At 35.5% G+C, this 26,661-nt stretch overlaps 3 protein-coding genes and 1 non-coding gene across 5 annotated transcripts; 2 read left to right on the top strand and 2 right to left on the bottom strand.

The window, feature by feature from the left end:
- LOC115443228 lies at positions 1-9,043 on the bottom strand. Of its 2 annotated transcripts, none has more exons than XM_030168548.2 (4): positions 8,650-9,043; positions 3,531-3,704; positions 3,114-3,200; positions 1-2,614 (listed from the first exon to the last, which is right to left on the bottom strand). In XM_030168548.2, the coding sequence occupies exons 2-4, from the start codon at positions 3,669-3,671 to the stop codon at positions 2,342-2,344; spliced, it is 501 nt and encodes a 166-aa protein (XP_030024408.1). In that variant the 5' UTR covers positions 3,672-3,704; positions 8,650-9,043; the 3' UTR covers positions 1-2,341. The 2 variants fall into 2 exon arrangements, with proteins under 2 accessions (XP_030024408.1, XP_030024407.1); XM_030168547.2 differs by lacking the exon at positions 8,650-9,043 and adding an exon at positions 5,544-5,637.
- LOC115443224 (dynein intermediate chain 2, ciliary) lies at positions 5,699-21,473 on the top strand. The gene is made up of 17 exons (XM_030168544.2): positions 5,699-5,827; positions 10,475-10,588; positions 10,730-10,934; positions 11,366-11,488; positions 11,954-12,073; positions 12,479-12,600; positions 12,820-12,954; positions 13,393-13,522; positions 16,255-16,422; positions 16,658-16,801; positions 17,005-17,114; positions 17,544-17,721; positions 17,836-18,064; positions 18,727-18,826; positions 19,111-19,244; positions 20,516-20,609; positions 21,275-21,473. The coding sequence occupies exons 1-17, from the start codon at positions 5,813-5,815 to the stop codon at positions 21,359-21,361; spliced, it is 2,208 nt and encodes a 735-aa protein (XP_030024404.1). The 5' UTR covers positions 5,699-5,812; the 3' UTR covers positions 21,362-21,473.
- Trnat-ugu lies at positions 20,365-20,437 on the top strand. The gene has a single exon. It is a non-coding gene; the product is annotated as a tRNA-Thr (tRNA).
- On the bottom strand, positions 21,468-26,536 carry LOC115443225 (fukutin-related protein). Its single transcript, XM_030168545.2, has 5 exons — positions 25,666-26,536; positions 25,096-25,278; positions 24,575-24,747; positions 24,032-24,311; positions 21,468-23,743 (listed from the first exon to the last, which is right to left on the bottom strand). Exons 1-5 carry the CDS (start codon positions 26,401-26,403, stop codon positions 23,621-23,623), a joined length of 1,497 nt encoding a protein of 498 aa, XP_030024405.1. The 5' UTR covers positions 26,404-26,536; the 3' UTR covers positions 21,468-23,620.
- Between the last annotated feature and the right edge of the window lie 125 nt (positions 26,537-26,661).

Raw genomic sequence — 26,661 nt, 5'->3', positions numbered from 1 at the left:
TTTTAGTATATCCATTTATTTACGAACAAGAGATTTACATAAATTATTCTTACAACTAATCGTAACTTCTTAAGAAATTAAAACTTAAGAGTAACATTATCTTTGAATGACAACAATAATGTTATTAGATTTGACACAATTTTTTCACATGAAATATTACAATGTAACGACAGTAGTTTTTTTAAAACTATAAAATAATATAATACAAAGGTACTTAAATGATATTTTAAGATGTTTTATGACCAGTGACATAACCTTATAGTAATTAAAACTGAAAGTATTTTTGACAAATTAAAAATTTATTGAAAGGAAATTCTCCACTAAAAAAATGTACTGAAATGTAAGTATTTGCTCCTTATTTGAAATTTATTAAATAAATTTATATATTATTCTGTTACAACTGCAATATGTTTAATGAAGTTTATACTTCCTTAATAAATGATAACAACACCTATCTCATGTTATTCGAACAGATCACAATATTCTCATTCCTATTCAGACTTACTTAGATATTATGCATCTCCGTGCCATTTATTACGAAACATCTTTATTATAAGTATTATTATAAGTATTATTATAATAATTATTAAGGAAAGTTATAGTAGTTATCGAAATACACAATGTTAGGTCACTGGTCTTTAACAAAATCTACAAAACTTAGGCTCGAATCAGTCTTAGAATTTTTGGACTGTATTTTGATTCTCAACCTATAGATAATAATTATAATTAAGATTATAATACAATGACCCCAAATTATGCTTGAAAACTTGAGGCTACATTATTTTTATTTATTGTAACTTTGATAATTATCAACCAATATTTAATTGACAAAATATCATCACACTATAATAAATTATATTATAAAAATATAAACATACAAGATTTTTGCTGAGATTTGTAGAAAATTTTATGAAAAATAATAAGTGAAACATTTTCATATCTAAATAGTATTCTCAATTTACATCAACCACGTACTAAGCACTACTAAGTGATAAATTTAAACCCATTCTTTTATTCTCCTTAAGTCCCGGTTTTAAACATCTATTATGCAAGTATTAATGCGAAAGTAACATTATTTTTTAAGCAAACATAATAATATAATGTTCATTGCAAAAAGTACACTTTTAAATAATTAGGGTCTGATCCACCGCGTCGATGTAAAATTTCTGCCAATTAACATATTAGACGGCTAACGTAAAGATACTTATCAGTATGACAACAGCTTATTTAACACCCTAGTAAACAATGACTTTTAAATTTAGCCTGATTATAACAGATAGAGAGCATTAATATACTTAGATATGGTGAAGCAAGCCGAGTTTATGTTTTACTTTTGAGTTTGACAGCCGCCTTGAAGTATTTTATTTGAAATATAGGTAGCATTTCAGTACTCGGATATGCAGAAATAGGCCCTGAATTTATATTTTGCTTTTGAGTTATTACAGCCCTCATGACATTGCTAGCGGAAAGCGTTTGAAAACCAAGCGTTCGCAATTCCCAGCCTCACAGCAACAAATATTTGCGCGATTCGCATATCTTTTAGTTCTTAGTATGACCTGTGCTGGATCTTGGGACCTATAGTCTCGCAGCTATCCCTATATTTACTGCCTAAGATATGTATGTCTTATGAGGAGGAATTTCTTTGCCATTTTCATAAATAATCGTACATAGCTATAACAAAGTCGGTTTTTTGTTACAAAATGTTTTTACGCCGTTAAATTCACAAATTAAAATGTATAGTACCGTTATTTGACAAAAATATCTATAACCAAATTGTCGGTTATGCTCTTCTTATTGCGAATAACATACGTTTAATTACTATTGACACCGAAGACAACAATTTTACGGTTAATATGAAGTAATTTCCGCCGTCAATTCTAAAGCTGTCACGTTATATAGGTAAGTTTGTAATTGACTACGCTTTTTCGCAGAAATATGAAAGAGCGTTTCGCAACGGAGAATTGGCGATTGAAATAACGTCAATGACTATAACTTAAACAATTCCAAACACGTCAGCAAAGGCAAACCAAATTTGTGGAATGTGAGTGTAATAAGTCTCAGTGCCTACTCAAATACCTGGGGACATAATAACAATCGAAGATCGTCTCATACAAAATCTTTAAACAAAATAAGTACTTAAAAACTTAATTAATTTTCTTCTTCTTTCTTTCTATGTATTCATTGCCTATTAGTGGAAACTGTATTGTATGAAGAACCTTCATTTGAATTTATTTTATTATCATTAATTTTCTGTTTGTCTTAGAAATAAATAAGATCACCAAGGTTTATGCAATACATTGACGTATTTGGAATCCCTAACCTTTTTGGCAGATCAACATTTTTATTTCCTCACGCAGCAAAGGAACGTGCAGATCAAACAGTTGGCTATTATTTTCTTCGGCGATGAAGCTGGCACCCTTGTACGTCGAGATTGCATCGGAATGACAAGTTCTAGTACAGATGCATCATCATCTTCATCGGAAGCTGTCAGTTCCACTTCATAGAGCGGTGGTGACGCGCGGTCTGGGTTGGTCTCGTCGTCTGAATGCGTCCTCGGGCACTTTGATTGCCATCGCATCTGATTTATAGGCTGGGGTTGGTTGTCCATCACGTTCTAAAATGATCATACAAAATATTATACTAACTAGGATTCATAAAGCTCAAAAAAAGGTATGTAATATTACTTAATATGGCAACAAATCAAAATGAGGTTTATGGTAACGGCATAAATTAATGATGGTGTACCCTTTTCTCGCTTGTATGGATGTAGCTTTCAGCCCAGCAACTTGTCAATCTTAATTTTCTAGTCTATTATACCATCTAATGGTTTACTAGAATAAATTATAATACACATTAACGCATTTAATCCCCAACGGGTTAGGCTGATATGCAACTGCTGGACGGAATACGCGTGTGATAAGGGACGAACCTATCGCCATGCCGGATACAAATTCCAATCTCCGAGCTAATACTGAGTGGAATAACCCAGTATCACTTAGCCCGACCCGGGATCGAACCCCAGATCTCAGCACTACAGTTATACCATAATATAACTACGCCAACGAGGCAGTAAAAGTATAATATATAATTTAAATACTAAAACTGATCCGTACATTTTGCTGATTGTTTTTCCTCTGCGGTCTGCGCCACCAGGACTTTTCACCGGATTCTTCGTCGCTGCTACCGCTTGCCTCGCTTAGCTGAAACATTATAATTAGCATGTAAGAGTAAAATATTATTTGAATTTGTATTACTTTAACACTAAATAAAATTCTGAATGTTTTTTCGTCAATTTTTAATTATTTTTGTTCTCGGAGTTAATGTCGTCATCGATGTATTTTTCAACCAAAATACACTCACGACTAAAATAGGCTACTAGGGCACTTGAAAAGATAAGATGACGGAACCCCTGTAATGTCCCAGTTTCCTCTTTATAATTGGTATTATTAGGCGATGGCAATCTTTTTAATATGTACCCCCTTAATTAATTATATTTAACAATAAAAATTCTAACCCCCATATGGTCTCACCTCCAGAAATCTTAGGCTTCTGGGCACACGACGTTCATCCAAATTAGGTCGTTCCGGGGCGTCGCTGTCGATGCCGCTGTCCTCAGGGTCCGGCAGCAGAGGAACCAGCTGCCTCCGACGATCCTCCTCTGCCGCGAGCATGGCTGCTATACAACTAGACGGTTACGGATTCACCTGGAAAGAAAAAAAATATCTATAGACACTGATCAATGAAATTTATTAGGCCTCTTACCCCAGTCTGTTCAGAAAGATAATAAGTACCACTGCTTCGTGTATTCGTTGTTAAAGCAGCAGTAAGCAGCCATTGTTATTCCGATTTGAAGGGCATAATTAACTGTGTGATTATTGGCATAAGTATATAGTTGTATTTCCAATCTATTTAATTAATTTCATTGCATGTTAAGACTGATTAGTGCTTCCAAAGACCGATTGAGCTTCACCGACCGGCGCCGTAAAATGAGTACCACTGTCGATCTTGCAGGAGTCGCAGTGGTGCCATGTAAGGGCTTGCGATGCTAAGTTATGGGCGGTATTTCAATTGTTTACAGACAACCATTGTAGCCGAAAACGGATCCTTGATAACAGGAAGGATTTGTTTACAACAAAATATTTTACTGCTTTTCTAGAAGTGACTGGTAAATGTAAAGTGCAAAGAAAATAAGATGGGAGTAAATAAGCGTAAAGTTATTGAAGGATAGATTAAATGAAATTAGAGCTTGCGCGGGGTGACGCATATGCTGCGCCCATTTGTGCGAGGACACGCAACTACGTCACACCTAAAGCAAGTTTCTTTAATTTTTTTAGAATTGTACGCCCTACGTGATGGGAGACTAATATAAAACGCTACAACAATTTAAACAATGATTTTGCTATATTATGTCTTCAATTTTCACATTTAAAGATGATTCTCAAATCACAGGTACATACCTTACATGACTCTGAAATTACCATACACATTACCACAGTGACAACAATGCAATACAGGGCCTACCCTAGATACCTGGGCGCCCCTTGGTAACAACTGAGGCACTAAAAACGGTGAATTAATAAAATAAATATTTATTTGTAATATGAATTGTATAAAAACAGAGTCGGTTTAAAAAGAGGTCAAGTCCGTAGCTCATTTAGTAAAAGAGCAGCGGCAAATCAAGTGAGACGATACAATGAAAATAATATTAAAAAATGTCAACACTTTCTTTTAGTAATAAAGAATTGCCGCGGAATTAAAACAGCCAATAGTTTGTGGTTTCAAACGTTCATATATCCGTCCTATAATTTGCGTAAAAGATATTTAAGCCCAGTATGTAAGCCAAATCCATGAAAGCTTTATAAGAGCATTAAGACAAAAAAAAATAATGATTATATTTGGATTACTTTATAGTTAATGGTTTCTATAAACCTTAATAATTTTATTTTATTTTAGAATATGAACTCCAAACAAAGCTCTAAGTGTATAAAAATCTCATGACGTATCTGTAGCTAAAGATAAATAATTCGCAACGCGTGCAGCCTCCAATGATACAGAGGTGGGAGGAGCGGGCGTTAAAATTATAGATACGGGCATAAATGGACGGGAAATATTATTGATTAAAAGCGTGGCTGCAGCATGCAGTTTTTCTAACTTCACAGCATCAATGATCAATCATTATAAGCACATGCAATTAATTTCACGATAATTTTTTGTCATAAACGAATAATTGGGACATTTAAAAAAAAAATTAAACTATTAATTAATTTTAGAAACTCATTAGGCATTTTAATTGATACATGAGCTGATTTATAGAAGTTCAAAATCGCTTTAGCATTCTATAATCAACTAAAATTAAATGCAATGTTATATTTTTTAATTTCAAACGTACCTTACACAGTTAACATTTCAATACGCCTTTGTAATGCCTAGAAATCCTGTGTTATAAAATTTCGTAATGGACACGATAATAATGTTTTTATGCTGTCTAATATCTTATAATAATTGCAAACAATTACAGATATAAATTATAATGAACATTATACCTGTTACAGTAGATAAACACTTCTATCCAAGCTTTGAGGTATTAGCCAAAACACGTCAAACCTCTTTGCGATACTAGACTGAGGTCCTCCGGCCGCCCCCTACCTCGTTGTCATGGTAACCGGGGCCTGCGCGCGCACCGAAAACCCTCTAGCTCGTACCTGAGAATTTATTTACGAATTTGTCAAACTTTTTCAGCTAAGCGATATTTTCGGTGTTCTATTTTATTGTTATTATTTAACTAATGATTGTTTTTCTCGGCTAATTAGTTATGGCACCGAAGAAGGTAAGCTGCGTCAGTTATTATTACAATTAATGTAGCTTTTTGTTAAATTTATTTTATTTTTTTAACTAAAAAAAACCATTAATTTTTTTGTAAACGTGTTCTAATAATTTATACATATTTTATTCAAAATAATTTAGTACGTCGCAAATGTGTAGAATAAAAGAGACTTACATAAGTATATCGACCAAACACACGTAAGGCGTTACAAAGGCCTACGAACCATGTCACAAAGTATTTATTGTATTTAACTATTTTGTTTAAACATATAACATTCCCCTATGCTCATTAGAGACGTCTATTTATAATAATCAAGTAAATGTAATAAATATTTTGACAATATTTTATGTATGAGATGAACACGCTAGACCGAAATATTAAATAACAACATAGTTTCAGAAAAAATTTGTACCTACATGATATGTAATTCTAGATTGGTACGGGCTTAAATTATTCAGACTATTATTTTAAAGAAATAATTAAATAATTTCAATATTTTGCAAAAATACTTGATAGCCTTTTACAAACTTATAAGAAGTGCGGATAGTAGATCTATAAGATTTATATGTTTAGTTAATGTTATTTTTTTTAATCTATAAATTATAGCCCATAAACGCCATAATAAAAAAATTGCTCGTGGTAAGATATTTGTATCTGCCCAGATGGCGACCTCTGTCTACAATGATTTCTTATATTTACGCGAATGTAAGACATTGAAATAAAACGATTTACGGATTTTGACGCGGTTATTTAAATTATTATTGTCTCCAAACGTTTTGAACACTTTACAGCCTTCATGGAGTCGGGCCCGTGACTACTAAAATCGTAGTTCTGAAAAGATATAGCCTTTCCAGTTTCCTCACAAACAAGTCAAGACCTACTCAAAAACTAATATGTGTTATATTTATATAATTTATGAAACAAAAAATTTACATGTTCAAATATATAAAATGTAATATTTATTAATTATACAATTGTAAATATTTAATACCACGTTAAACTAAATAATATAATTTTATCTTATTGAATTGACTAATCTCCGTATATAATTAATGTTAATACTATCACGAAACACTAATGCTAATTAAAGATGGATTTGGAAATCCTCAAAACAAATATTTATTAACATAATTGTATTTCCATTATTAAAAAGCTTATTGTGAACATTTATATATAATACTAGAGTACCTACAAAAGATTCCGTCGGTGGACGTAATACCTTACAGAATTATGGCACGAACACATTGCCGCTAATTTCCTAAAGATTAGCAAACTAATATATGTTTTTATTTTACAGGTGATTGGTAATTTGTATTTTTGACTAATAAGAATAACATTTGTACCTAACCTAAACAAGCGACAACATAATATATTTTTTTTATAGTTTACCATATTTATCACGTACTTTACATACATATTATGTACCTCTCGAAAACCACGAACGCCTATCGAGACTTTACAGAATTTTTTATACAAATATTTAATATTTAATTTGCACAAAAGTCAGCCAAAAATACAAACACAAAACTACGACCAAATTATATTTTGCTACCTGATTTAGATGCCTAGCCCGCAAGGCTCGAGTAAGCCTAGATTGCCAGACCTCTGGCGGAATAAATCCACGGAGAAATCTCTGGGCATTCTCCTAAAACGGCTGCGAGTGAGTAACCGTCCTTAGGACGTAGCTTGTGAAATGTGTACATAGTGTACATACGTCTTTAACGATCTGTTTGTGTGTGTCCTCTAACACCTGCATATGTGTTTGCTTGTTGTGTCTGTCTTTATCACTGATAGGTTTGGACATATGGGGGCAGGTTTGTTTATAGAAATATTTTATACTATCGTGTCTGATGATTGAGTTTTGTAGAATGATATGATATTTACAAATAGGTACATCCATTTAGGTTAGGTATATAACGTATGTCATTCGTCAACGAAAGCTAATGAGAGCTCCCAAGTAGTCCTCCAGCAATAAAGCGTTTTTACGCAGCAAAAAAAGAGTGATTGTAAGTATTACCTATTGGGAAGGATAGATAGGTAGTTATTTACTTACACAAAACCATAGATAAAGAGTAAGTTCATTCTTTGAATAAAACTAATTAAAATATGGGCTAGGCACGAATGAGGAACATATACATATAATATTACCTACTATAGAAATAATTCTTTTGTGAATGTGAACTCACGCCATGTGACCCTGTCTTTAGTTTAGTGTGTGTTTTAGTGAAGAAATTGTCACAAAACCAGCTTTAATCGCTAAGGCTTCGTACACATGAGCTTTTGAAATTACATCGCAACAAGGACAGATAAATGTCAGTAGAATAATGTAAAAAGTAGGAAAAAGTACCTGAATTATTTGAAGTTCAATATTTAAATAAATATCAATGACATGCACAAAATTTACACACTGTTATACTCTATAGAAAACACCAATAATAAGATAATTATAACAGTATGCGAGGCAAAAAAGCAAAAACTAACTTAATAAGGATATTTTTATAAACATATGAATGACGTCAACGTTACTGATAAACAGTAGTATCATCCAGAACGTTCTACAAAGCACTGTGTTCAACTACATTGCGCTCATCTCTCTGAGACAGTCTTATAATGCTGCTGGGCAGCTGAAATAGACATCCCGGGTGTAACTGCCATTCGCACCCTCGCATACGAGAAACCTAGACAAAAACAATCTCCAAACAGCACTACTCATATTATAAAATGTAACAAATCCACGATACTGACATTTGTTAAAAGGTAATCAAAATATAACAAATTACAAATTGATGAAACAAGAATTATAAATAGAACTAAATTCAACTTACCTTTCGACGATCATGTGCCGTCGCTGTAAGAGCTGCATCCGACATGCCGTGGCAAAGTTTAGAATAATAATGAACCCCATGGAAATATTAGGAGGAAACCATTATTATAATGGTTATTATCACGATAGGTTATCAACGCACAATGTTTAGTAATCGATCGAGTATCATTTCGCTACTAACACGCAACAACAACGCTTCGGAATAATACAAAAATCGTAAACGATTTTATGTTTGTACAGAAACGACTGACGTTCCTATTTTTATATTGTGTGATAATAAAAATTTAAGACAGCGATACAAATATTTACGGAGAAGTGGAAAGGCACTTGCTTTGAAATTACATAACTGCCGGGATAAAAATAGATTCTCATTAAGTTAAGATAAAATACATTTTTACTATCTAAATAAAAATAATATTTGTCAGAATAAAATTTAATTTATTCGCCAATTACGGAATCACACGTTTTTTTTTAATTTTTCGTATTCAAATTGCGGTACGTCTATTGTATGCAGCTAACTAGGGTCAAATGCCAGAGTTGATTGGTAAGGCTAATCTAAATGCTCAGCATTCAGCAGGGTTCGTGATAGCGCTGTGCTAGCTGATGTCAGACACGGGGGCTAATTAGAATTTGGTGACACGCCCGACCAATGGAAGTAATTTACAAACTTTGTAGAGACAGCAAGACAAATTCAAAGTATCTAGTCCTAATTAATTTCTAGTATACTTAGTATTTTAATAAATTGGAAAGAATTAACTTACATAATGTAAAAAAGTCTGTATCGTATACCTAGAGTTCTTTTGGAATCAAATTGGAAAACCGTAAACCATTATTCTATTTGGAAATATTTCAATTAGTAGCCTGGTATTCAAAATAATTTATTTCAAACTGGATAATATACTTAAAAGTTAGATGGTAAAAATGTATTCGGACTGTATAATACTGATCCATCATCACGTGCCACCATCCATCAAAATCAATCCGTAAAATCAATTTGTGTGTACAACATTTTTTATTAACAGATGATACTTCTAAAGTGACGAAACTGACTTCAAAAGTACGATAAGTAACATGTAAATATAAAATACATTCAGAAAATACTGTAACTATTTTTAAGTTACCATTACAGACTAGTTAGCGTAAGGTACAATAGGTACCGACGGCTACAGTGCAATGCAGTTTACACTTTTCAAACATAGGCCATAAGCATTGCTAATGCCATAAACACGGCAGTCGCGAAACACCTCTCATACACATATGAGACCCAATATAAGTATTTTTTCATGTGATTATGTCGTCAGACTCAGAAAACGATTCCGAAGTAAGTATGCGTTATTTTTGTCCGTCGTAAAACTGAGGCTACACAAATTAAACGAATAAAGATAGAATCCGGGCATGCTTCAAACACGCAAAGGTTTAATAGTTTGTTTACGCTTGCTTCGCTTGGCTAAAGTGCCTCGCATAATTTATAGTCAAGTTACATGATCGTGCCCAATAAAGACCTATGAAACAATATGCAAATATCTCTACAATATTTACCCATAAATTCGCTCGAATTCCTGAAACATTTAGAAGACTAAGCAGTAAGCAGTGTTTCATTTGCTGCCACCAGACGCTTGCGTGCTTGTGTATTTCTTTATTTATAAAAGAGACGCTATTTTTTACGCCCAAAATGCTGAAGTCTATGATAAAAAGGGCTCTTAATATGAATGAGGAGAAAGTGCTTGTGAAAAAAACATTGCAGTGCTTAGATGTGCGTAACCTCACTTCACATAAAATAATTGTTATTGATTAAAGTAACATTTGTTTATTAATTTTATATTTAGCAGAAGGAGGTTACTTCGAAATCGCGCGGTAACCTAGTTGAAGATGACGCTCTTGATTGGCTTAAACCTCGCTCCCTTATTAAACCCGAAGATCAGGAAGATGTTCCAGACGCGGTAATAAAAACAGTTTTATTTAAGAGTTATAATATCATGTGTTTTGTTTTTTTTTTCTTGCGCCTTTTATAACAAGAATATGCTTATACGCCATAGAACTTCCCTTAAAATTTATCAAACAACTTGATTCCATTTTCACAGGACCTAGAAGAAGAAGTAGGTCGTGTTTTGACTACCATCAACCTTCAATGGGTAGCCGATGAGGTAGCTTACCATTATGGTCAAGGACGTTTTGTACCTAAACCGAAACCAACGTTTGGAAAAGCATATCCTCTCTACATATATCAAGGTACAGCTATTCGAAAGGATTCTGACGAAGCGAAAGCACAAATTGCTGCAGGATATGGTGAGTAATAAGACAAGAAAATACTATCCCTTTTTTCAGATAGATAATAGACAAACCTTATTTATTAAATCGAGGAACCACTGTAAATTTTATTTTGATTTTGACGACATAAAATCATTATTATGTCTCAAAATCCAGTTTCTTGTTTTACATGCGAGATATCTCTCGTACTTGCGTGATTACAAAGATTGTATCAACGTTTCAGTAATAGTTGCCTACTTATACGTAATAACGAGTTGACTTCAAACAGTAAGTATTTAGCCTCTTTAAATTTAATTCTTTATGTAACTAAGTTCCCGCTAAAGATATGTATGAACTTTAAAAAACTTGACTGTCCAAAAAAGAACAAGCATAAACTGCGCGTGGCAATTTCCAAAAACATTAAAAGGATTAATTTTCCAACAATTAGCAACATAACATTGCTTTATTAGGTATGGTGGGATTCGATGACGCTGGACCGAAACGAGCGAAGGTCAAGAAGTCCAGTGCTGAAGAAGAAGAAGAGGAGGAACCTGAACCTGAACCCCCACCACCCGAAGAGGGTAAAGGAGAAGGTAGCGTATAAAGTTTTGATTCAGATGTCGTAGATCTTGCAATAGCGCAATGAGCTAAATCTTAAGTTTGTCCTGTTGTGAGTATCAATAAAATATAACTTATTATAAAAGGCGCATAGTGCAAATTACGTTTTTATGGTATAAATTATGAACCTCTTCAGAAACGGGTCCAATATTCGTCAGATCATTTGGAATCATTTAGTATTTACGACTATTACTCTAAATAATTAGTTTCTTGTTTAAATACCTACTTAAATAAAATTTGTCAAAAATAATTCATTCCAGCCAATATATTATTCTCGAAATTTGTTTTATACTCAATAAAATATCAGATAATAAATTATCAAATTCAAATTGTGTCAATTAACAAAGAGTGATACAAACAAACTGAAGTGCTGCCTTAACTAAAACTAATTACAATGTCATTAGCTATAATAAGGATACTATTTTAATGTCACTAAATAGAAGATGCAGTAGCTGAAGAAGAGAAGCCTGAAGGTGGCGAGGCGCCCGCAGAGCCAACAGATGTCGGTGCTGAGGAGGGAGAACTGGCAGAGGGCGCCGAGGAAGCTGAACCCGAAGAAAGTAAGTTCAATAGATAACGTACAAGTTAAATAGCAGTCGCCCATTGATACACTTATACGCATTTTCGAATATAAAATCAGATGATATTTTTTTTATATTATGTTCTATTTGTTTACACATACAAAAAAATATAGAGGTGCTTGCATAAGTAGTTATAAATATACAAATATTTTGGGCATTTTATGTAGTTTCCAAGAAAATGTAAAAACGAAGCCCAACTTCAAAATCCTTGGGCAGGAAAGTAGGCATCTTAAATAAGTAGTAACTAATACTTTTATAATAACTAGCCACGTTTAATTCATTTTATGCTTGAACCTGCATGTTTTTTAGAATATCAAAAACTTGTATTTTTACAAGGTTATTTATTTAATCAAAATATACCTAATTTCTTGGCATTGTTTGTAGGAGAAGAAGCTCGAGGGGGTGGGGACGAAGAAGTTATTGAAATAAAGCCACGCGTAAAGAAACTAGCGAATCAATTCAACTTTTGCGAAAGAGCCGCACTAACATACAACTTTCCACGAAGGGTTAGTGCAAATTTTAATTTAATTTGAAACTCTATATCGAAACAAGTATTAAAGTTTTAGTATAGTATTATCTCGAATTTTAGAATAATTTACATAAGGTAACATACGACTTTTACCATTTGCATAAAGTGCCTCACAAAATGGAAAAGCACTTTTTTAACTATACCTTAACTGACTTTAATGTCTAAATATAGTACGTTTGCATGTATTTCTGTATAGTCTGTGGATACGCAAACCATACCACCGCCTCGAGCGAATTACGGCGCGACAGCTCTCCAGTGCATCATATTCGACTACTATCAAGAAGATTACGCCAGGAAATTACGGGAGAAAGAAGAAGAAAAACCAAAACGGGTATGCTATATCACTCATGTCCTTCAATATTACTTCAGTAGGAACTGAGATAGTATCTTACTAGTTACTTCTTATCTTGGACCACTCTTAATAGATAATATTGTAATTCCGAAAGTTTGCATATTTGTTAGAAGTAGACGCAAAACAAGTAAACAGATTTGGATGATATTTGCCAAATGTTTAAACCATGTTCTGAATAAACACATATTATCACGATAGTTTCCTTCCATGGAAAAGCATGGAATTTATAAACTGATTTTTTTAAATAGATAGCACTAGCATTGTGCAGTTTTAGTGGCTTTATAGCGGAAAGGCTGTTTATTCAGGCGAAGCCACGAGCAACTACTTAATAAATGTCTAAATTTAGGTATTTTATAGTCTAAAAAAACTATGAAATATTTGTCGCATTTATCAAATTGGTTTCATTTACAATCATAGCTGCGCAAGAAAGCGGCGAAACATGCAAAATCAGCGCAACAAATACACGATGAACTACTAGCGCAGCGCATCCGCGAGGCTTGGACGGTCCTCGAGAGACTCGTCAATCAGAACATCTACGATGACATAGGTATGTAAAATTTTGGGTCCGTTTATAAGGATTTTTTTTAATAATAAATAATAATATCAGCCATGTATTGCAGGGTTATTTATTATTATAATAATAATAATAAATAACCTTGCAGTGGACGAGCTAAACAGCGGTTTGGTAGAAGCTGTCCATACGGTGGGATCTAAGTATTTTAGACCTCACCGTAGAGATAGACCACAAAAACTCTCGATCCACACTCTTGACCTCTAGGCCGAACGTCGATCTATGGCGCTGCAGTCTTCCGATGACGCCGAAGCATATCGGCGGCTCAATAGACGGATCTGGAAGTCCTTGCGACACGATGTCCGTGCTCACAATACTGTGAGCATTAAAGAGACAATTGAGCGGAACGGAGGCTCCAAAGTGTTTGCAAGAGACTTGTCTATTGGGCAAAGCCAGTTGTCTAGGCTGAAGACAGACGGCGGCCGAATGGTATCGACGAGGGCAGAGGTATTAAGGGAGATCGAGAGGTTCTACGGACAGCTTTACACCTCGGTTGCCAAACCGACTGTTAGCTCGGCTGAAGACCCGAGAGCCGAGTTGATCCGACACTTTAGCGATGATATCCCGGACATCAGCCTGTGGGAGATTGAGATTGCCCTGAAGCAACTTAAGAACAACAAGGCGCCGGGTGAGGACGGAATCACTTCAGAGCTTCTGAAAGCGGGCGGAACGCCAATACTGAAAGTCCTTCAGACGCTCTTCAATTCCGTTCTCCTCGAGGGTTCAACGCCAGAGGCATGGAGCAGGAGCGTGGTGGTACTGTTCTTCAAAAAGGTGATAACACTTTGCTGAAGAATTACAGGCCCATCTCGCTCCTGAGCCATATCTATAAGTTGTTTTCGAGGGTCATCACAAATCGTCTCGAACGCAGGTTTGATGACTTCCAGCCTCCCGAACAAGCCGGTTTCCGAAAAGGCTTTAGTACTATAGACCACATTCATACGCTTCGGCAAGTCATACAAAAAACCGAGGAGTATAACTTGCCGCTTTGCTTAGCGTTTGTGGACTATGATTTCTCATAGTTTGATTTGCCTTTGATTCGATCGAGACCTGGGCTGTGCTACAGTCTCTCCAGCTGTGCCACATTGACTATCGGTACATCGAAGTGTTGAGGTGTATATACAATAACGCCACCATGTCGGTCCGAGTACAAGATCAGAGCACGTAGGCTATTCCACTACAGAGAGGCGTGAGACAGGGAGATGTCATATCTCCGAAACTGTTCACTGCCGCGCTGGAAAACGCCTTCAAACTCTTTCAGTGGAAAGGATTCGGCATCAACATCAACGGCGAGTATATCACTCACCTTCGATTTGCCGACGATATTGTAGTCTTGGCAGAATCGCTGGAAGGCCTTAGCACTATGCTCGAAGACCTTAATCGAGTCTCCCAACAGGTGAGTCTTAAAATGAACATGGACAAAACGAAGATCATGTCGAATGTCCATGTTGTGCCCACCATCGAAGTTGGGGGCTCGACTCTCGAAGTTGTAGACGAATATGTCTATTTAGGACAAGTGGTCCGGCTAGGCAGGTCCAACTTCGAGAGAGAGGTCAATCGTCGAATCCAACTCGGTTGGGCAGCGTTCGGGAAACTTCGCAACGTCTTCTCGTCCAAAATACCTCAGAGCCTTAAATCGAAAGTCTTCGATAGTTGCGTGTTACCAGTGATAACATACGGCACCGAGACGTGGCCTCTCACTGTGGGCCTCATTAGGAGGCTCAAGGTCACTCAACGAGCTATGGAGAGGGCTATGCTCGGTATTTCCCTACGAGATCGAATCAGAAATGAGGAGATCCGTAGGAGAACAAAGGTTACCGACATAGCCCATAGGATTAGCAAGATGAAGTGGCAGTGGGCCGGACACATAGCTCGAAGAACCGATGACCGTTGGGGTCGAAAGGTTCTAGAGTGGAGGCCACGTACAGGCAAGCGAAAGGTCGGACGCCCGCCTACAAGGTGGACGGACGACCTGGCTAAGGTCGCAGGAAGTCGCTGGATGCAGGCCGCTTCCAACAGGTCGACGTGGAGATCCTTGGGGGAGGCCTATGTTCAGCAGTGGACTTTCTGTGGCTGAGATGATTATGATGATGATGATTATATACTGTCCTACTGTTGGGCACGGGCCTCCTCTACTACTGAGAGGGGTTAGGCCTTAGTCGACCACGCTGGCCTAGTGCATATTGGTAGACTTCACACATCCTCAAAATTCCTATAGAGAACTTCTCAGGTGTGCAGGTTTCCTCACGATGTTTTCTTTCACCGTTAAAGCAAGCGATAATTCACAAAGAGTACACAAATAACTTTAGAAAATTCAGAGGTGTATGCCCTTAGGATTTGAACCTGCGGACATCCATCTCAGCAGTCCGTTCCACAACCAACTAGCTTATCGCCGCCTTTTTTTTTAATATTGACTTTTAATTTCGTAAAATGTGATTCTTGATCACGTTTGTACCTGTTGTGGCTCTTACTACAATATTGAGAAAAGTAATATACTCTATTACAATATTTGATTTTAATTCAATTAGAAACTAATTTAGTTTGTGACCATAATAAAATTGCACCTATCTCTCTCTGTATTCTTCTGTCACCTGCCCACTCCAATTTCCTACGCTGTTACAGCATATATTTTCACGGAATGATACGCATTTGTGTTAATTATATTGACATCTAAAAATATTATAGTGTTCTTATCGTGTGTTATACAGCTCAAGACTACCGATATTGGGACGATCCGTCAGACGAGTTCCGTGAAGGTATGGGCTCACTGCTGCCTCTGTGGAAGTTCCAATATGAACCGATGAGGAACCACGCTGTCTGCGATCTTCAATGGAACCCACATTATCAAGATTTATTCACTGTTGCATACGGGTCGTGTTAGTATCCACAGTTATTGTATTATGGGTAGATTAAGAGACAGTAGAAAAGTCTAGTCTTTCTGGGATAAAGTTAGAAGAAAAATTAAATATTTACAGAACTAGATATAAAATTTATACATGTTATGCAAGGAGCATAATATTAAGGAGTCGCGAATCGAGTAGTAAAATAATTTGCTCAATCTTTGAATATATTTTATTTGACTAAGTAGTAATAACTATTTATAATTTGCAGTGGACTTCACTAACCAGCAAAAGACCGGGTGCTTATGCCTGTACAGCATTAAGAACCCAGCGTATCCTGAATACGCTGTCATAACTGAGTCTCCGATCATCTGCCTGGATGTATATAAGGAAACGCCGTATCTCATATGCGTTGGTAAGATATTTCTGATAGACTTGAAGCTCACATCTAATGTTTAAGAGTGACGAGCGCAGTACCATACCGAGATTTGTACCTTACTGCTCGATTAATTACCATCAGCCGAGTGACTTGCTCGCCTCGTCATTCATTTTTAAATAAAACAATGCCAATTAAGTGGAATGAAGCTATACGTATTAACATGGATGTTTTGTTTCCAGGTCTTTATGATGGTAATGTGTGCGTGTACAACGCCCAGTTGACCCTCGAATCTTCATATCAATACAAATCAGATTCGGTTCGAGATAAACACAGTAATATTGTATGGGAGGTAAGTGAAGAAAACAAAATATTTTACTCCTGAACTGTGCCATAAGATTCACATTAATATTATTAGCTACAATTTCACCTTTGTATCTTTGTTGAAAAGGGACGCCAAAAATACAAAACTTCTCGCTGCTGTTGGTTTATATGAATTCTCCATCTTCATATTTTAGTATCCATCAATTATTGAAATTAATGAAAGTGAATAGAATATTAATGTCTTTCCTATTCTTCTTTAATATAATAATAAGATAATGTTGGACTTCCACCTGCAAAGTGAATAGACGATTTGATAAATGTCGCAGGAACACTGGATGCAGGCCGCTTTCAACAGGTCCGTCTGACAATCTTTAGGGCAGGCCTATAGTCAGCAATGGACTTCATGTGATTGAATATGATAATAATAATTATATTAAAACCTCAAACTAATAAACAGATAAGATGGGGCGCTCGTCTGATAGACGGCGAGTCGACTTTCTTCTCTATCTCTGGAGACGGCAGGGTGGTGCAGTGGGCAGTGATGCCCGGCGAGCTGCAGGCCACCACCATCATCACGCTCACATCCAACGTGCCGCCGATACCAGGCCCTGATGGGACGCTCATCACTGTTAATAGTAAGAGTTTCTATCTAGATTTTAAGTATTTTTTGTATTCTATGGATGTGGTGGTGGTGGTGTGTGGTGTTCAGGTTTTATTTCAACTCTTATTATAACGCCTTCGACACCCAGGTTGCGGCAGCTGCATCTGCTTCCATCCAGAGAAGCCAGACATCTTCATGGTGGGCACAGAGGACGGTATGATCCACACATGTTCCTTGAAATACAACAGGAACTACGTGTCGTCGGTGCAGGCGCACCACATGCCCGTGTACAGGATCAACTATAATTACTTCAATAATAGTATCTATGCTTCGTGTTCGGGCGATTGGAGGGTCAAGATATGGGAGGATGGTCGGGAGTGAGTACCTATTTATAATTAAGTACATATTTACTTTTGCATTTTTTTCACAATTTTAATTGTTTATTCCATTAGAGTGAACAACTCATGGGGATATTATTGGAACAGATTGGAATTGAAAGTTCTCCCTCGTATGAAATATAGGATGCGAAACTGTTTTGAAATATTAAAAACGTATTATAGTTCATTTTCTATGAAATAAAACTATAAACATTTCGTAGATAAACATAAAGTTTATATTTTATTTTATATCATATCATATTATGAGGCACAAAAAAGGATAGCCCTTTTTTAATCTAATTACTAGCAAGCTTAAAATTTCTTAAAGTCAAAGTGTAAGTCCTAAAAATATAAACTAAACAATAATTATCTTTTATAATATTAAATTGAATTAATAACATAATAATAATATTAGCCCTGTATTATATACTGTCCCACTGCTGGGTACGAGCCTTCTTTACTACTGAGTAGGATTAGGCCTAATTCCACCACGCTGCCTTAATGTAAGTTGGCAGACTACACATACCTAAATAAATACATAAATTATTTATAAAAAAATTCTCCGGTATGCAGGTTTCTTCACGATATTTTCCTTCACCGTTAAAGCTAGTAACGTTAAGTACACGTAAAAATAAGTAATTAAAACAATATAAACTTTTTAGCGAGCCTCTATTTATGTTCGAATTGGGATCGCCCGTCGGAGATGTCAAATGGGCTCCGTACTCGAGCACCGTGTTTGCAGCTTGCACCGCCGACGGGAAGGTATTGATTTTTGCACGCACCACTAGCATAGTATAGCTTACTATCAGCCGGCGTCCTTGGTTCAAACACGATTTGAATGGGATGACGCATCGACGTATCAGTTGCATCTATATAATTCCCTTTGTAATACTTGTTATCAGCAATTATGTTAAATTGTATTGACGATGTACTGTATTTCCGCTCTTTTAAATGTAAATCGAAATAGCAAGTCGCTTCTAATGTTCATTCTGTAAATTTCCACAGAATTCCTATATGCTATTTATTGATTAATGTGAATTTTGCAGGTTTACGTATTTGATTTGAATGTAAACAAATATCGGCCGATTTGCGTGCAAGCTGTGGTCTCCAAGAAGACTAAAAAGTTGACGAGAATCGACTTCAATATGCGACTGCCGGTCATCGTGTGTGGAGATACTAAGTAACCGCCTAACACTTTTTTATTTCAAACTTATCCCAATCGATTTTTAATAAACTTTTCTAAGCCATATACAATAATTAAGTATTTAGTAGGTATTTTAATACGTCGATAGCAAGGTTTGTTTTTGTTTATACACCTAATATTAAGGTTCGTATAAAGGAATGCAAATTATTTGAAACGATGCGCTACTACATTTGCTATGAAGGTATTTCTATTATTAACAGTTGTTTAAATATGCACTTAATTCTGCATGCTATGTATATAAATACAATTGGTAAACGTAAATGTGCAAACATTCTACATGGTTGCACTAATAGGAGGATACCTATCATATATATTTTTCTATACTGGCACGGCAAAGTGACCCCACTGCACCTGATGGTAAGTGGACTGGGGTCCAATAGAATGTCGACTGACGAGAGACGATTACCCCTCTGCAGTTGACACAATTATGACGGCTTGTTGGACCCGGATATACACACGCTGATCCCGGAACGCGTCACATTTACGTGGGCCATTATAGCAGGTTTTAACACCATGTGTATGGTGGTATCTATCTGGTGGTATCGGTGGTGCTATCCGAGCCGATATAAAAAATATCCTACCACCAGCAATATATCTACATTGATATATTTTATACTCTGATGGTCAACAATCACCGTGCACAATAATATTATGATAATAAGTCCGCAATAGTAACCAATCTCGCGTTCAGCCAGTGAAAATCCAGCATGACAGGCCGGCATAGTTCTGGCGATCGTCGGAAACGCATTCAACATTGGACACTATATTCTATTTAAAATGTAATACAAGGTTCTGCGAAGTCACTGCGCCGCGCCATTATATATCAAATAGTATATTAAGTGCATATGCCTAGGCCCTGGTGAAGAAATATTGTAGGTATTTATTTACCTCAATATTTACTTTCCTTTGTTTCAAGTAATAATAAAAAAGTTAATTTATTTTATCATTATAAAACTTAAATTACTCATAATTTCTTCTAAAGCAAATAATTAATGATCTAATTACTTAATTATTAAATATGCATTATGTACTAAAAATCAAACGGTGGTGTAATATTTTATTGTAAATGTTTCTTTATTTTACTTCACCATACGTGGCCTCCATAGCTCAGGGGTTAGAGCACTGGTCTTGTAAACCAGGGGTCGAGAGTTCAAATCTCTCTGGAGGCATTAGAGTCTATATTATAATATGACCTCTTTTTGTTTTTATTTAAATTATTATTAATTCAAAAAAATCTGTATTTTCAGAGGAACATGTCATGTTCTAAAATTATCCCCTAATCTTCGAGTTATGTGCAAACCGCCTAAAAAAGCCCAAGGAATGGATCAACGAACATTACAGGTGTGTAAACAAATTCTAGAATATTCCATGGACTCGGGCCGAAAAAATTAACAATTAATTGACCTTAAAATTCTTAGAAATGCCATTTGTTTCTATGTAGAAGTGTTATGTAAGAAAAAAAAATTGGTACGATTAGGCGCTAAACAGATTTTATAATCAACTAAGTAATGTTCTTAATTTTCTTTGTACCTAATTATATTAATAAATTGTGGAAATCTCCATAAATAAGTAAGATGACGTGTTAACAAATTCAGTGAACTGTCACTAGATTACCTAAGAAGTAAGAACTATAAGTCATACTTTTGAACTCGGTTCCTTAAAACAAATACCTACATAGCAACGGATATAAGGTTGGTTGGCATGGTGAGAGCCTCCTTCCAAAAAGGTTTAAAGATGTGTAAGATTATAGATCATCTCTCATATAGCTTTTAATGATACCACGAGCTTGCATATTTCAGCCTTTTAGGAAAATACTGGAAAATAAATACTTAATTATTAAACAGATGTTGGCGATCCTTAGACATATAACGTATTGTTTACAATTAAAACAAAGAGAGATACATAATAAGTCCTAATAAAAGTAACCGCACAGTAAACATTGTTCATCAAAGTGCATAGATGACACAGATAATAAATTTTATGTTTCTGATACTTTTTTTTTTCAGATCATGAAGCTTGACAAACTTCTCAGCTTAGTTCGGGACCCGCCCTACCAAACCGGCGTAGTGGATGAGAAGTTTGATGACGACTAAACAATTTACTTTTTTTATTTATTATTTATTTTAGTTCTTAGTAACTTATCATAATACCTACTTGATTTAATTGATATTTTCATGCAAATAAAACACATTATTATTTCTTAATTTGTTGTATTTAAATAATACTTAAATTATAATAATTACAATATTCAAAATAGCCCTAATTTAGAGCTCCATAATAATTGAACAAATTTATTGCGACACACTTTATAAACTCTAAAAACGAAACAATGTCATTCTGACATTTACAATATTCAGAAATATTACATCTATTATGACTAGAATTTATCGAGATCAAAATTACAAACTAGTTTTAAATAACAAGCGAAGTTTCATAAATTTCGATATCTAAACGTTAATCTAATAAAATATATTTTTGATCATTGATAAACGCCGAAAAATTTTAACAAATAATATTTATTAGGTAATATACTGTTATTGCTTCCCCCATATTAAATATATTCCTATAAACATTTCCATTTACAAATCAAGATTGTTAAGTTTATGACCACTTGCACCAATAAAAAGAAAAGCACGGAGTATAGATAAAAAAGAACCTATTTTCAGTTCTCATCAATACCAAGACTTTTAGCCATAATTAAAATTAAAATAATTGAGATCCCGATTGCCCGATGCGCCTAATATTGAACGCGAACTCAATATTTCGCATTTTAATGCCGCATGCGCATGTTAATAAAAAAAAAATATGAAATGGGACTTAAGAATTTTATCGGTACAAGTAGTCATTACTACTTTCGTTATTTATTTCTGGAACACCTCTCTATTGCTACATACAGGACATTCGACAATCGTGTTTTTTTTTCATAAAAACATAAAAATATCAAATTAAATTGGGTATAAAGGCCTCAAGTTCACAGCCCTGAAAGGCATTACGATTATTAAGATGTTAGCGCCACATATATTGAAACAATTAATTGGTTTACTATAGTTACATAGGAAGTTCGCATATAGCCGCAGCTCATTCCTTAACCGAGTTATCGTATAAGACTATTTTTTGTTTCACATATTTTCAAAAAAACAATAAGTTTTCAGAGAAACAATACAGTTTCAACATAATCATATACTATCGATTTAGCATCGATGCAAACATACGATTGTATTGATTGAGTATCGCTACTAAAGTTTAAACCACCCACCCGTTTAAAAAAGTTGTCAAATTCCAGACTCTGGGCTGATACTGACTAAAAAAACCCAATATCGCGATTGTATCGATTAATAATCGACCGAATTATCGAATGCGTTAAAAGGCTGTTTGTATACATAGTAAAGTATTGATATCTGCACATAACATCTCCGATTTGCTACAATAAGTTGTCGTTGGCGAACTTCCTAATTAGAAAGATGTTCGATCACTTGAGATTACTATTTATTATTATCCAGTTATCACTTTATTTTCAATTCAATATCATTGAAATATTTAAAAACAATAATATAAATAAATGTCCATATTACACATTTCAGGCATATTATTATATATTCTTATATTAAATCAATGCGCACGCGCAATTATCACACTAAAATTATCTTTAAGACGAGGTGAGAAAACAAAATATAAGGGCATACTTCAAGTACTTTCCTAAACCTAATCTATAAGGAAATCGCAAAATAATATGTAAAGTGCTATAATAAATGCTCATAAATCTCACAGGATGCTAAAAGCGAATACATATCACAGTGTATTTGTAGATGGGTCCTAGGAAACTAGGTCGAGCTGTGTGTCGGGTGATTAAGCCGTCGATTTGTGCAATTTTAACAAAGTTTATTCTCTAGCGTCTATTTTTAATGAACAACTGCAATCTTCAACTCTATCAAGAATAAACCCATAAAAATAAGTATGTAAAAAACTGTTTTGATTGGTAAATTTTCAACTGAAAAAAGCGATTGGGATCGTTTATTGTAAAAGACCATAGGTGGTTTTGTTGAGAGGGTGTAAATTTTTGTTGATAAGACACAAGAAGGAATTTCCTTCCATTTCAAATTCACATAATGGTGTGTTGAGAGGAAATCCAGTCAGATGAGATATAATATAATATATATGTTATTGAATCCGAAGAAAGAAGGATGTGGAATTAAACTTTGATGCTTGGATTTGTGCACATTTCTTAGAATAACCTGACAAAACCTGTCCAAAAATTTTCGAAAATTCTTTCTATCAAGTTCGTTTACTTCAGTAATAAAACTTACCGCTTCGAAATTTCACTTAGGACCCATCGTAACGTCAAAAAAGAAGAATTAAGGGTAAAAAAGCTTAGGTCCGAGTTTATCGCACCTCTCGACTGCGTTCGGGCCTAACTTCAGGTCGAGGAATGCGCGCGCGTCGTTCGGCGCCGGCGCTTGACGACCCGCGAAGGCTATCTGTTTTCAATAATAATGAGATGATTATATTATTATATTCCGTTTTTTTGTTATGTATTTCATGGCTAACGTCGACTAGAGCAGAATCGACTCGCGTTAATCTTGTAAGAGGGGTGACTCGACACGGCGCATCGTGATGCGTTCCTCTTGAAAACAGTTTCAGATGATGTGTAGCAGTTGAATTAATACGATTCTTCGATTCAACTTGGCCAATCTACTCGACGCTAACCATAAGAGTCCAACATTGAAAAGGTTAAAAAAATAAAACTGGTCAAAATGATAATTTACCTGCGCAAGCGGGTGCAAATGCCGTTCGGGAAACTCCTTCTGATGTGCGAGCACCCAGTCCGCGGGCCACATGGTGCCATTCCTCGGCGTGAACGGCAACACCAGCACATACACTCTGTTTGTAGCCGAGTACGCTATCCTATAGTAGTGGCCCTTGGTGGCGCGCTCCCACACGAACCCGTCTGCGTCTGCGCCGCCGCGCTGCAGCCACGGCACGCGCGATATGTCCGATGAGTGGATGCCGATTTCCACGTGTTCTGCCCAGGGTAGAATGTCGCTCCTAAAATGATATTTGTTTTATGAATGAAACGCGCATTTGAAGCTTAAAAGTTATAATTTTTAAATAGGTAAGTATGTTATCTTTTTTACGAGACAAATTCCAAAATCTTACTGAAACAAATAAATAATTCGTGAGAAAGAATTCAGATTGTGCCGTAGCCAGGTATCAAATTCTGATATTACGCCTATAATAATTCGATAATTTCTAGTTGCACCCTTGATTGCTTCCCTTTATAACCAGGTCATGTAACTAAACTTTCTTACCGAATCACAGCGCCGAGTAATGACGTAGTTTCGAGCCAACATCTGACGCCGGCTTGCAACAACGCGCGCAACACGTGCCCGGCCACGCGACGCATGTTGCGGCGGCAGCACGGCGGCGTGTTCCTCCCCGACAAGATGTAAGACGGCGTACCTTGCACTGACGGAAAACATCGCTGCAACATAATAAAATAACGAAATTTAGAACTACGTAAAAAGATGAATCGGTGATAGAATAAGTAAAATTTAAAATATATATATATATATATATATATATATATATATCCTAAACATTAAATCATGCCCTTACACGTTCAACTATATCACCATATAACACAAAATCTGTTGTATTAGGTTCAATGCAAACAATTCTAAAGTTGACCTTATCCAAATGCTGTAGTAAATTTTCAAGTAAAGTACTTCACCATGAAGATTAGTAAATAAGTTACTCAAATTCTTAATACTGTTAACATATTTTGCATCCTCAATTTATTTAAATAAAACGCAAATAATAACATATATACCTGTGTCTCCCTTTTACATCCATACCACTGCACCCTGCCATCTTCTCTAACAAGTGCTTTAACTCCGAGCTGCCGGTACAACGCTAGCCGATGATCTCTCATATGCCTAGTGGCTCGCTGCTTGGCTACAGGTGTCTTCAGCATACTACGACCAAAGCCTAGCTTGCTATCTGATATTTGGACCTGAAATATTTTATTATTTTTATTAGCATGTTTACAATTATTTAAAAAAAATGTGTTATAATTGTGTATAAATTGTTGCTTATTATGGACAGAAAAAAACATGAATAATATTTTTGATGATTTGCGATGTTTACATGAAAGTTAGACATTGAAATAAATCTATTTTAGAGATTTTATCATAGTTTTTACATCATGATTTTCTTTATCACTGCAGCTTTCCAAACTTAGGGAGAAAATCAAATTATAAAAAACCATAATGAAGTCCAAAAATTGTTTTATTTTAATGTATTTAATTATTTTTTTACACAAACACTAATGGCATTTAATATTTTTATTTCTAATAAGAAAACTTTTCAATGAGAAAGTATGTAATATCTCAAAACTGACCTTGAAATTTTTCACTGCTGTTTGTAAATACAAAGATTCAGGGAACGGCAAAACAAATGGCTGTGGAAGTTTACTGAGCAATGAAGTCCTGATCAACAGGGCATGCTGGCCGTGCACAGCATCACAAATCTTGCCCGATGCATCTTTAGTGTAGTGAAGAGTCCAGTCAACATAGTTCCAAGTGACTTGTTGGCATACCAAATGAACATTACCCACACTGATAGCTACTGCTTGATTAGGGTTTGCTGTCGCCGCCACACTGGCCTGCTGAAGGGCACGGCGAAGAACCCTGGTCGAATCAGGTACAAATAACACAAACTCCGTCGAAATGAAAGTTAAAGGATTCAATTCCTGCGGCGACATACTCAATTTCAATTCTAAAGATACCACCTTCACATTTCGAAGGGTTTCGTTAGTCGCCGAGAACGGAAACGGCGGGTACGGCGGCCGTTCGCATATAATAACCACCGGCATATTTGGAAACGCCGACACGAATGATTGGACGCTGTCGGCAACATCGTTCTCAAAATCTTCGAATTGACGGAACACTACTGTAATCAATTTGGACAAATGTCGCGACGAGCGAGGCAGTGAGTTTGAAGGTACCGTTACTGGTGCGATTGAATATAAGCGAAAAAGGGGAAATATGTAACCACATACAGAGACAATTGCAATTAAAGTCACAATTAAATACAGTTTAAAAGACAGTCGACCGCGAAATAACCGTTGTAGCATCATGCCCACATAAACCGTCACACATTTCAGGCATTACATAAATAATTATGTGTTTTCATAGAATTTTTCAATTACTGAAACCCAGATGTATTTAGAACAGTAAATACTGAATTGATCAATCAAGTACAAATTGTCATTGATAACTCCTGCCAGCTGTCATGTGTCAAGTCATTACTCTGCCGACACTTGACAGAACGATCATCGACCTCGAAATTAGTGATTTACAATAATTATAATATTAGCAGTACTCGGTTATGAATG

The sequence above is a fragment of the Manduca sexta genome, chromosome 16, assembly GCF_014839805.1.
Source record: "Manduca sexta isolate Smith_Timp_Sample1 chromosome 16, JHU_Msex_v1.0, whole genome shotgun sequence".
Classification (NCBI taxonomy): Eukaryota; Metazoa; Arthropoda; class Insecta; order Lepidoptera; family Sphingidae; genus Manduca; species Manduca sexta.
This window is presented reverse-complemented; position numbering and strand designations above follow the sequence as displayed.